This window comes from Neltuma alba, unplaced genomic scaffold (genome assembly GCF_004799145.2).
Source record: "Neltuma alba isolate B1F8T4 unplaced genomic scaffold, ASM479914v2 tig00011398_pilon, whole genome shotgun sequence".
Lineage (NCBI taxonomy): Eukaryota > Viridiplantae > Streptophyta > Magnoliopsida > Fabales > Fabaceae > Neltuma > Neltuma alba.
The window spans coordinates 39,458-51,232 of record NW_021636087.1 but is presented as its reverse complement, the minus strand read 5'-3'; the positions used below and the strand labels follow the sequence as shown (position 1 = coordinate 51,232).

Here is an 11,775-nt window from a genome sequence, read left to right as displayed (position 1 = left end):
TTTGATGTTCAGGGCATATTCCTGTATATAAGAGACACTTACAAGTTGTCTCTACTTTTTTGTGTTGATTTACTATTTTATCTATATTTATTATCTCCAACTCACACTCTCTCTCCCTCCCACTTCTCTTTCTTTTAATAATTTAATTGTTCTCTCTCATGCTCTCTCTCCTTATTAATGAGGGCATTTTTGAAAAAAAATTATATTTTTTACACATTAATTATTCTTAACTAATTTTAACTATTTTTTTTATTAACGTATTTCGATTATTTGTCTCTTATAATAAAGAACAGAGGGAATACTTTACAAGAGGGAGGGGCAGACTGGGAGTAACCATGAGAAATTTCTATAGGTTCCCATTTATTTATCTATATTTCACCAAAAGACGTTGCCATTTACATACTTCAGGCTTCGTTCTTTGCGGGCGCTCCCTCTTAAAACCCCGTCCCTCTTCTCAAAATCTTTTCTGCGCCTAAACCCCTCTTCCTTTCTATATGGCACTGGACAAAGAAAAGCTTCAGGAAGAATCTGTAATACGCCGCTTCTATCAGATTGTTCTTAGTTGGGACTACTTTCGTCTTCTCAAGGAATCTAAGGTAGTTGCTTAACTACTTTCTGTCTCTGGGAAAAAAGAAAAAAAACTATCTTTCTGGTCGATTCTTAATTGTGGAGAGTTTTGGCATTTGGTTTTTTCAGAAGCAGAAGAACAATGGGGGAGAGACTGGGGATGGAGATTCGTCTAGACTGCCCAAAGTGAAGTCTCAGTACAAAGACGTTGATGAATATATCTCTACTTACGAGCCTCTCATTTTTGAAGAAGCAAAATCTCAGATAGCTAAGGAGAACGAGGACGAAGAGGGTATTTTTTGCTTATTTATTTAGTTATCCTGCTTTATGTCTTATTTGTTTGATTCGAAAGAATTCTCTATTTTGCTGGATTTGCAATATCTTCGGCCTATTGAAGGATGGTATTGGCTTTTGAATGTTAACAAACTTTCATCCTTGGCACACTTAAATATAAGACGTTCTTCCGGTAATATAATTTTTGTTAGTAAGGTGTGCTAGAATTACACCCCCAAACCCCCCCCCCCCCAAAAAAAAAAAATCCTTGACCTTGACTTATGTAAACTTGTTTGGATTCATACTGAGAAGATAAGAAAGATTTCTCTAAGTTCCTCCTTAAAAGTTTTTTTCCTTTTTCTCTTTATACTATCATTGAAGTTGCACGAGGAAGTCACAAATTTGATTACGAGCATTGATTTTCGTTTGGAATTTTGAGTGATGATAAATGAATGCCTCTCTATGGTGCTGAAGAACTCTACTTAAACTGCAGTGACTGAATGGAAGTTAGGCGTAGTAAAGAGTTGCACAGAGGCAGATGGGTTTCATTTTATAGAACTTCCTTGTGAAATCAAGGAGGGTGAATCAATATCGCAGAATGATCTTCTACTACTCTCAAAAGAAAAGGTACTAATGATCAGAAAATGTACCCTTGCAAACTTTGCAGGTCCTACTATGATGTATTCTTCTATTATTATTTTGCCTTCTACAGCCCAGATTAAGTTGATTGTTTTTCTGTTTAAAGGTAGCGTGCTTTTGCTTCTAATTGTTGACGTTTCTCCTAGTGAATTTGTAAACGGCAATTCTTACGTCCTTTGAGAATATTTTTGCAACTAGAAGCAGTATTTTTATTGTTAAGCTAATCATCAATAAGGAAGGATCTAGGAAACATTGACATTGTACTGGACATGGAACAAAAAACTGACATGAATGTTGCCGCACAGAAAATCTGAAATATCCATGTATTGTATAAATTTTATTTTGTTTCTACTATTTTGAGGAGGGAAGCTGGGGCTCCACTTGCTTTGAATTTGAGAAAACAAAAAAGCATTGTTGTCAGTCTTTTCCTTTATCTACTTTGTCTCTGATGTATAATGGGCCTGAACTTCAAATGGATTAATTTATTTTATCATTGTCATGATGCAGTTTCTGAATGGTAAGAAATTACCTACAGTTTATGCATTTGCTTTGGTGGATCACATACGTAGATTTTCTGAGGCCAGACTTCTTCGAGTCAGACTCAATCTAGCTGGAGAGTTCTCGCATTTTAATACAAATGATGTAAAGTCTTGCCCGAGACTGTTGAATATGCGTTGTCATATTTCCGAGCCAGAAAGGCAGCTGTATTTTCTTAAGGTAATTTATTTTGACCAATTTTCTATTCTCCTTGTTATGTCTGGCAGTTCATTTTGATTCCTGATCTCGCATCCTCTCTGGTCTTCATTCTAATGAAGCTGACGTAACAAGTTCTGTTCTGGGGATGAATTGTGTGTTTGAAACTCTTAAACTAAGTATCTTTTACATTTTCATTTCCTTTAGATTTGATTCGTATAATATCTAATTGTACGGATGAGGCTTGTTGTTCTCATTGTTGTTGTTGTTGTTGTTTCTGGTGTTGTAATATTCTAATTGTTATCTTCTACTTATAAAAATTTGTTTTGTTGTCACTCAAAGGCTGAAGAAACAATATTCATTGGATTTCTAGATGCATGAGCATTGCAATTTGACATGGGAACTAGATTTTTTTATAACGAATTCTCTCTCTGGAAATCAATATATTTGATATCTATAATACAGCTCTATGTTTTAATTACATAGCACAAAAATGTGGATCCGCTATAAAATATTAGATGGCATAGACATCATTTAAGTATGTTCTTAGAAAAGGTCCCTACTACATAGGTAGTGTTCTTAATGTTTAGGGGCCATTCATTTGGCTCTTCAAGAAATCGTGTATTTCTCTCTCTTGTATTTTTTTTTTTAAAATGGCAAAAGCTCCCTAATTTCTAAATTATATATTAAAGTATTTTGTTAAATCATAGCCATTTTATTAGGATAATCGCACTTCTGTGCATTTGTGTACTTGGAGATTTTCAAAAGGTTCTCTTGTTCATTGAAAAGGGCAGGAATGCTTAATTTTTGTTTTACCAAGATAAAGGTTATTGTATTCCTGAAATTAATTTGGTATTCTACAGATATGCAGTTTATCCACAATTGCCCGTGAGTATTTGGCAGTGCGATCTATAAGCTTTCTTCCTTACAAGGATTTGATATTATCAGCTGGTAGGCAGAATTCTGGTACCACAGATCAGGGTTGGAAAATCCCATTGCCTTTGAAGGAATACGTTGAAAGTACTTTCAATCAATATCAACGTGAGGCCATAACAGTAAGTCTCTACTATGAGGATGTCATATATCTGTATATTTATGTTTATATGCATTCAGACACACAAGTGCACGGTCAAGTTTGTATATGTCTATGTGTACATGACACATGTATATATTTGATGGCCTTTTCCTCAAAAAACTTTTGTGTTCTCTTGCAGGCTGGTCTTTTACCTAATGCCTTTGTCTTGATACAGGTTTGTCTTGATGTGTGCCCTTATTTTGATGATTTAACATACTTTAATTTTTTTTCCACTGTAATATTTTGATGCCATGTGTGCATTGGAATACTTATGATCCTTTGCTGAAGAGGAAGACAGCTATCTTTGCATCAAAGAGACGGTAGTTTTAAGGAGATTAATTTTTGTTGAAACTGACAAAATTTGGTTGTCAGCATCTCAACCTTCTTGTTCTCTTTATTCACGTTGATAACAGCTCCGCCTTCTTTTTTTTTACCTGGTACATCGTTTTAACCTTTGCACATGTGGTGTTGGGGTTGGCTGTTCAGGCAGGTGCTAGGCCTGCATGGGATAAACCATGTCCTTGATGGGCAGGAATAGGCTTGGGGCACTAGGGCATCTTCAGTGTCCCCTGCTTGAGATTGATCAACTGATTCATGGGTTGTTGTATCACCTTCTTATCTGTTAGGGATCTTGTTCCTCATACATTTGTTTCTTTTTTTTTTTTAAATATTTTAAAAATCTCATCGAACAAGGTTGGGTCGGACCATTCAACTGTTACTTCTGGAACTAGGATATGAATCTGTGTCATTTTCACTCGTGTCGCTAGGTTGTGTTTTTACATGATGAACTGCTTTCTGTAATATCTTTTTGACATTCATTATCTTCTTATAATCTTTTCTCAGCATATGTATGGATTATTATGATATAATTTGTGTTTTGGTTATTGGCCTCTGTAAATGCTTTAATTGGTTCTAACAAAATTCTTTTAGGGTCCCCCAGGGACTGGAAAGACTCAGACCATACTTGGACTTCTAAGTACCATTTTGCACGCAACTCCAGCCAGAGTGCATTCTAAGTATGGCTCTTTCTAGATTTTGTGCTGATCTGTTAAAAATAATCATATGTTGGTGATTTTCATTGTTATATTGAGTACAATATTACAAGAGTATGCTTGGTAGAGGTGAGATTTAAGGGAATGCAGTGGAGGAAGTAAAAAATTGGAAAATTTTGCTTCTACAAAGTATGCCCTAAGAACTTAAGCAATTAGCACACACTTATATTTCCCTGATGCCTGTTAGTTAAATCCATTTCCTCGCTGATGTATTAATCTCTTTTGCCTTTTAGGAGTGGAGCATTTGAGCTGAAGCGGGGACCACAGTTGCCAATTGAGGAAAAGTATTTGAATTATTGGGCTTTATTTACTTTAGTGTTCCTCATGTTCTTGCTGTTGCTTTTTTGTAATGCTTTCATGTTGAGACCTTTTTTTATTTTCTTATTGGGAAATCTATTGATTTGTGTCTTTTATTTGATTGTTCTTTTTGAATATAATATATTTTTGAAAGTTAATAAGTACAAGTTTTTTCACACTAATTACGAGTTTGAAAAGTATATTTGAATGATAAACATTAGTATTTGCTATTTTGGAAGACCTTTATCCAATATCCAGTACTTTAATATTTGCAGTGCTTTTCACGATTCAGGCATTTGTAGTGCAGGCAATAGGAACGTGAAGTTTTATCAGATTCAGATAGGTTTCAGATATTGCATATGTTAGAGAATATAGGAATGTATCACATATTTCATATTCAGATTAGGATATCCGAGTGGGTACCTGCACATTGCCATCTTTCTAGACAAAACGCAACCAAAAAAAAAAAAATCTCAAACAACGATTTATGTGACACAAAAAACACCATATGGATAGTATATAATTACTTTATCATATACCATCTTGATTAATATATTTGTAAATTGCATAAATAAGAAAAAGAGAAACAAATACACACACACTAAAGGTTTGGGACAAGGTGGCTGTCATACTACTCAAACCCAGAGCCCTTAAATTACTGTAATAATCCCCATCACAAAAATCAAGCAGGTATTTTGGGTTTCCTTAGGGTCTTCGTATTTTGCCCATCTCTAGTCACTTGCCGTCCTGATATGTAATTGGCTTGTTGACTCTAGTGTACCAGTGTAGGTTATACTATTATAACCATATAAGCACTTCTGCCATGACCCAACCAAATAGGAACAGAATGTTATATGACCCTTAAAAAATAGTAGTTTGTGATGTATTTTTTCTGTATTGTCCTTGTGCAGATACAAGCATTGGGGACTGGCATCTCCATGGTTGACTGGCATTAATCCCAGGGACAGTTTGATGCCAAAGGATGGCGATGATGGTTTCTACCCGACCACAGGAAATGAATTAGTGAGTATGAATCATTCTGTCGACATTTTGATTTCACAATATTATCTCTTACTATATTTTTTCATATGTTTTTAGAAACCTGAAGCTGTAACCTCAAGTCGCAAGTATCATGTACGAGTGCTAGTATGTGCTCCATCAAATTCTGCCTTGGATGAGATTGTGTTGCGTGTTTTAAATGGAGGTATCAACTTCCTCACTCAATCTTTCATCCTTCTGCCTTATATGCTTGGCCAAAAAAAAAAAATTTAGATTCTTATATTACATGCATCTTTGCCATTAAAAAAAAAAAAAAAGAATCCATCTTTGGTGGAAAAATGTATTTACATTACCTTTACTTGACGACACGTTAAATAAACTTTTAAATAGAAGTGTGTTGGCAATTATTTTTCTCATATAGCATGCAACAGTTAGGATCCGTTTGTTTAAGATTGGAGAAAAAAGTGATTTTGGCTGATTAAAAAATGCAAGGGAGTTGTTGGGGTAAGATGGGGGTATCTGTTGAAAATAATTTACTTTGAGCTTATTTTGTTAAGCTAACCCCTATCTTACAACTCCCTTGTATTTAATCAACCAAAATCACTTTTTTCTCTAATCTTAAACAAATTGTCATCAGAAGTGATTCTGCATTAAGTGTATCACTTTCAATAATGATGTCTTCCATTTAAAGAATACAAACACTCGAAGTTGTGAAGGTTTGAACTTTCAGCATTGTTTATTTTGGTAAATAATTAAGATATGATGTGATCTCCAAGAGTATGTAGTTTCTACTACATTGTCATTTAAAAAAAAATTATTAAGGTTTTGTTGTTGTGGGTTTGTAAGTTCAACACAGGCATTCTTTCGAGGGAGAAATCAACGCCATTTAGGCTGAATGTGCAGTTGTTTGCTAGCCCTTGTAGTTAATGATTTCTTATTATGAGCAGACTAACTGACTATTTAACACTAGTTTCCTTTAGAAGTCTGTTTTTATAGGAATCTTGCATCTGATGCAGTTTTTGTTCATTAATTTTTGTTACTGTTGGATTTTATCAGGTGTACATGATGAAGGTGACCGTTCTTATTGCCCTAAAGTTGTGCGTATTGGTCTTAAAGCACATCATTCTATCAAGTCAGTTGCCCTAGATGAACTTGTATGTATATGTAGATACAACACTGATTATTTCTAAAAATGTAATTTTTTAACTTTCCATGCTACCGATTCAACAAAATTTGGTTATAATACCATTTGGCTTCGGGTATTTTATTTGGAAACTTCAGCACTATATATATTCCCAGAGTTCAATGAAAACGCTCTAACATTGCTCCTTTAGGAATCATCTCATTGAAAATAATTATTTAGTTGACTATGGCGATTGCATTGTAGTTTTTCTGACTTATCTTTGTTAAGTACTTTTCCTTGGAAATTTAATTGATTCATACCATGTGTCAAATTTTGATGCTGTAAATTCTACTTGCAGGTGAAACAGAAGCGGGCTACTGCTAACAAATCATCCACTGATAAACAGAGTAGTGGTCCTACAGGAACTGATGATGACAGTCTTCGGGCTGCTATTTTGGACGAAGCCACAATAGTATGTTTAGCCATTCTGTTGAGTGATTTAAAATAAGCGACTTTCTCAATGATAGGATCCAAGATAGGTATAGACAAAGAAGGAAGGGAAGCCCTTTTAAAATGGGGAATCAGAATCTTGCTTCACAAATTAATAAAGATAAAAGAAAATCTCTATTAAATATGAGCAAGAATCTTAACCTCATACAACTAATAAAGCCATAGGAGAATTTCCAAAATTACATAGAATTTCAAAAGTTATCCTCTGCTTAGCCTCACTAACTACTCTCTTATTTATGATTTAAAAATATACATTAAACAACAAATAAATTAGAAAATAATCCGCTAGATCCTAACCAACATTTACCCAATGATAAATAAAATCCTACGTGAAATATTTATGAATAATATCTCATTCTTATTTGCAATTAAAAATAATTAAGTCTTCCTAAAAAAATACTTGCAAACTGATCCACTATTTCACCCACAATACCATGATACACGGTACTTTGTAATGTAATGTTTTCTTTATGCTTGGCAGGTCTTCTCCACCCTCAGCTTTAGTGGTTCTCATGTTTTCAGTAAACTAAATCGTAGCTTTGATGTTGTGATCATAGATGAATCAGCGCAAGCTGTAAGTTTGCATCCTTTTTTATTTACTTCACGTGTTATTCAGTTGATAGATTTGCATATGGCTTAAATTGGCGAAGTTTGACTAAATTTCTTACACTTCCTAAGAATATTTCACCAGCCATTTGTATTTGGTATTTAGAATGGAATACCTATGTATGGAAGCACGTCAAACAGAAACATGGCAAATAACCTTCCTCCTGCTGCTTCCCTTCATTTCTTTTTCAAGAATCATTTTGCAACCAAGGTTGATTTTGGCAGGAAAAAAGAGGAAAAATAGATCTTCTGTCGTTCAGCAGTCTTTCTGACCTAATGCATTTCCTATTTTCTGGCAACATTTAGTTTAAAGGATTCTTTCCTTGTTTTAATTTCAGTGATAACATGTTAGATTTCTAACCTAGACAATGAGAATGGTGGAAGGGGACTGTAAGAGAAAAACTTGAATGATTATCGTTTATTGGGGGCTGCTCTTGACAAACGGATACGAAAACTACGCACTAAACATCAACTTTATAAATTTTCATGGTAATGAAACACGTTGAATTATGTGTAGTGTTGTTGAAACTAATTTCGTTTTGTTTTCTACCTATCATTTGTATCAACATTGTCTGTGCAGGCTGACACATGTAAATCTTGTCAGCTGTAGAATCTTAGGGTCATCTTGATAAATTTGCTCTGCTACCACTGGGTGGGATATTTAGCATGAAGTAACTCGTCTGCCTAAGTACAAAATGAATATGGGTTATTCTATATTTATATCTTGTATGAAGTATGACATTTACCCTTGAATAGGTGGAGCCTGCAACTCTTGTTCCCTTGGCCAATCAATGCAAAAAAGTTTTTCTGGTACGTTTTATTGTTGCTGCATTAGAAAAACCTACTCTATATTTTATGTTTTTATCAGTATTTTAACTTGCAATTATCATGCTTGAAAGAAAATAAATTCAAATTATGCTCAGTTTTCATTGGTTCATATATTTTTATTGTTAATAACATTTGAGATGCTGCTTAAGTTTGAGATTCAGAATTCACCTCGAGGATTAATATGTAAAACAGTGCCTGATAAAGTGGAAGGATTATTTTCATATTGTATTTTTTCCCGCTTCTTCTCACGGTTTCATTCATTAACATAAATAAATAAAAACTAGTTTTTAGAAATTAAAAGTGCTGAGCGTTGCATTTCAACAATAGTTGTTCCTCATCCTGTCCTGACTGTGGCTACGTTTTCCACTCCTTTCAGGTCGGAGATCCAGCTCAACTACCAGCAACTGTGATTTCAGAGGCAGCAAAGAATCATGGGTATGGATTATTTTCCCCAGTGATAGTGATACTCAACTTTATCCATTTTAGTTTTTTGGATTAAAACATTCACTTCATATAATTTGTGCGTTTATTTTTCTTGAATCAAAGGTATGGCAAAAGCTTGTTTGAAAGATTGAAAGAGGCTGGCTATCCTGTGATAATGTTAAAGACTCAATACCGAATGCATCCTGAGGTCAGTACATTAACGGCATATTCAGAAAATGGACTGTTGAATATACGTGATCTTACAGTTCATGTGTGAATGAATACTTGAGCTTGATATAATGGCCATCTGAAAACAAAATTCCAAGCCAGAGTTGTCAGGAAGATATCTCACCTACCTCCTTCCTTTCAAACAGTAAGAGTGAAGTCTTGCTGTAATTTATTGTTGGAACAATCAGTTATCAGGTTTCAACGGATCCCCTATTTCATATGGCCAGTGAGATTGAATTGCTGCTGGCTTTTTTGGCCCTCAATTTTTTTCCCTTTTGTTGTTGTCTAGGGGATATCTTCTATTCTAATACCCATCCTTATATCCGCCCTATAAATTATGCAAATAATAGAAATTATAGCGGAGTTGAACTTGAGTTTCCAGGATTTCATCTGCGGATTTGTATACAGTTATCCTGCATCTTATTATTTATGATAATTTATGTGACAAGTATTCTGATGTGTGACTCGCAACAGATTAGAAGCTTTCCTTCTAGAGAGTTCTATGAAGATTCACTGGAAGATGGGGAAGATGTCAAATTCCGGACAGAACGAGACTGGCATGAGTACTGTTGCTTTGGCCCATTTTGCTTCTTTGATATACACGAGGGACAAGAGGCCCGGCCAGCTGGAAGTGGTTCATGGGTTAACTCCAATGAAGTTGAATTCGTTCTGCTCCTATATCAAAAGCTGGTAACATTATATCCAGTGCTGAAGTCTGGTAACCTTGCGATAATTTCTCCCTATAGCCAACAAGTAAAGCTCTTGCAAAAACGTTTTGAAGAGGAGTTTGGAGTGTCAGCAGAGAAAGTAGTGGACATATGTACTGTTGATGGTTGCCAGGTAACCCAGCTCAATTTTATCACACAAATAAGGCAGTGATTTTATGGAGAGATTGAGTCCTCACTACTTATTTAACTATGCCTTGAAAATTTTAACAATAGATTATTTAATTCATAATATAACCGAAGAATTATTGCGAATATAGTTCTAATAGATGACTATGGAACACAAGATGCCTGGGAAGGTGCATATTTGAAAGGCTTTCAAATGATTCATGTTTAAGATATTCCATTCTGAGATGAATACAACCAGTGCCTGGATTGAATCATTGAATTATAGTTATAAATTGTTATACTTTAGAGTAATTCAAGGGAAGGAGATGCTACGTGTATTAGTCAAGTTTGAATGAGGGGTAACTTTCATCTTACATGGCTCACACATCTGATGTGCGATTAAAGGCTGCATTTTTCTGTCTTTTAGGGACGTGAAAAGGATATCGCAATCTTTTCTTGTGTCAGGGCAAGCAAGGAGAAAGGGATAGGGTTTTTAGAGGATGACCGGCGAATGAATGTCGGTATAACTCGGGCAAAGTCTGCAGTGTTGGTATTGTACCTTCAATGCCCAAGTTTCCTCTGTTACATGCATCTTAATGTGGTCATCTAAGTCTTGGTTCTTTTGATAGGTGGTTGGATCAGCCTCAACATTGAGGAGGAGTGAGCGATGGAATAAGCTTGTGGAAAGTGCTGAGAAGAGAGACGCTTTGTTCAAGGTGATATTCTGTGTAGTCAGTCATTCAGATGCTTAGTACATGCAATACAATCAAAATGTTCTGATGTTTTATTGTGATTCGAATTGAATACTGGAACCTGGGGAGCAACTTAACAATTTGGTGCTGTAGGTTGGCAAACCGTATTCTTCGTTCTTCAGCGATGAGAAGCTGAAATCCATGAAGGTAAAAATAACAGAAGCACCTCCGTTGGTGGCGGCAGCGGATGAGACTGATAATATTGTACCACTTGACAATGCTGCGGCAGATGCGGAACAAGAATTACCAGATTATGGGGATGGTGATGCGGACATGGAGTATGCCGGTTATGATGAAGATTAGTTTTGACAATTTAGATTGGATTTAGATTGTTCAAAATCGTTAATAATCCGGTTTGTCCAGAGTTTTGCTTTTCTTTTCTAAGATATAGGTTTTACTTAATATATATATCTTCCCCCAAGTCAAATTCTTACCCCGTATTTCCCCTTTATCTATGGGAGCTGGGAGGGCTTTAGAAGAATTGTAATTTCAACGCTTCCCCCCCCCCCCCCAAAAAAAAAAAAGGGCATGAGCATGAGAGCAGTTCCAGTGGATCACCAAATCATTTATGTGAAGAGGGAATTGCCATTTGATTATCAAAGCAGAATAGATCATCCACTTGTCAATTCTTATATGTACTTCGATTGGTGGACTTCGACGTCGGGGATTTTAGAAAACAATGGGCAAAATGTGCAAGTCTTTATTGTTTCCATTTCAACATCAAAAGGTGAATAAAACAATACAAACTTACGAGCGTATAGGTAACGAGATTATGACATAATGGAATTAGCATTAAGACTGGAATTGCCCAGTGAAATGTGAGTCTCGGATCAAAGCCACAGAATCATACAGAACAGTTAAGGTAACACAAGGTAAA

The 11,775-nt window shown here is 35.3% G+C and overlaps 1 protein-coding gene across 1 annotated transcript; it reads left to right on the top strand.

The window, feature by feature from the left end:
• Positions 1-437: 437 nt before the first annotated feature.
• Positions 438-11,319, top strand: LOC114712845 (probable helicase MAGATAMA 3). Its single transcript, XM_028897400.1, has 20 exons — positions 438-596; positions 697-859; positions 1,334-1,467; positions 1,987-2,196; positions 3,036-3,227; positions 3,387-3,422; positions 4,178-4,263; positions 4,533-4,583; positions 5,508-5,619; positions 5,695-5,800; positions 6,652-6,749; positions 7,077-7,190; positions 7,710-7,802; positions 8,591-8,644; positions 9,039-9,097; positions 9,209-9,293; positions 9,788-10,153; positions 10,574-10,696; positions 10,776-10,862; positions 10,992-11,319. Exons 1-20 carry the CDS (start codon positions 495-497, stop codon positions 11,199-11,201), a joined length of 2,481 nt encoding a protein of 826 aa, XP_028753233.1. The 5' UTR covers positions 438-494; the 3' UTR covers positions 11,202-11,319.
• The last annotated feature ends 456 nt before the right edge of the window (positions 11,320-11,775 follow it).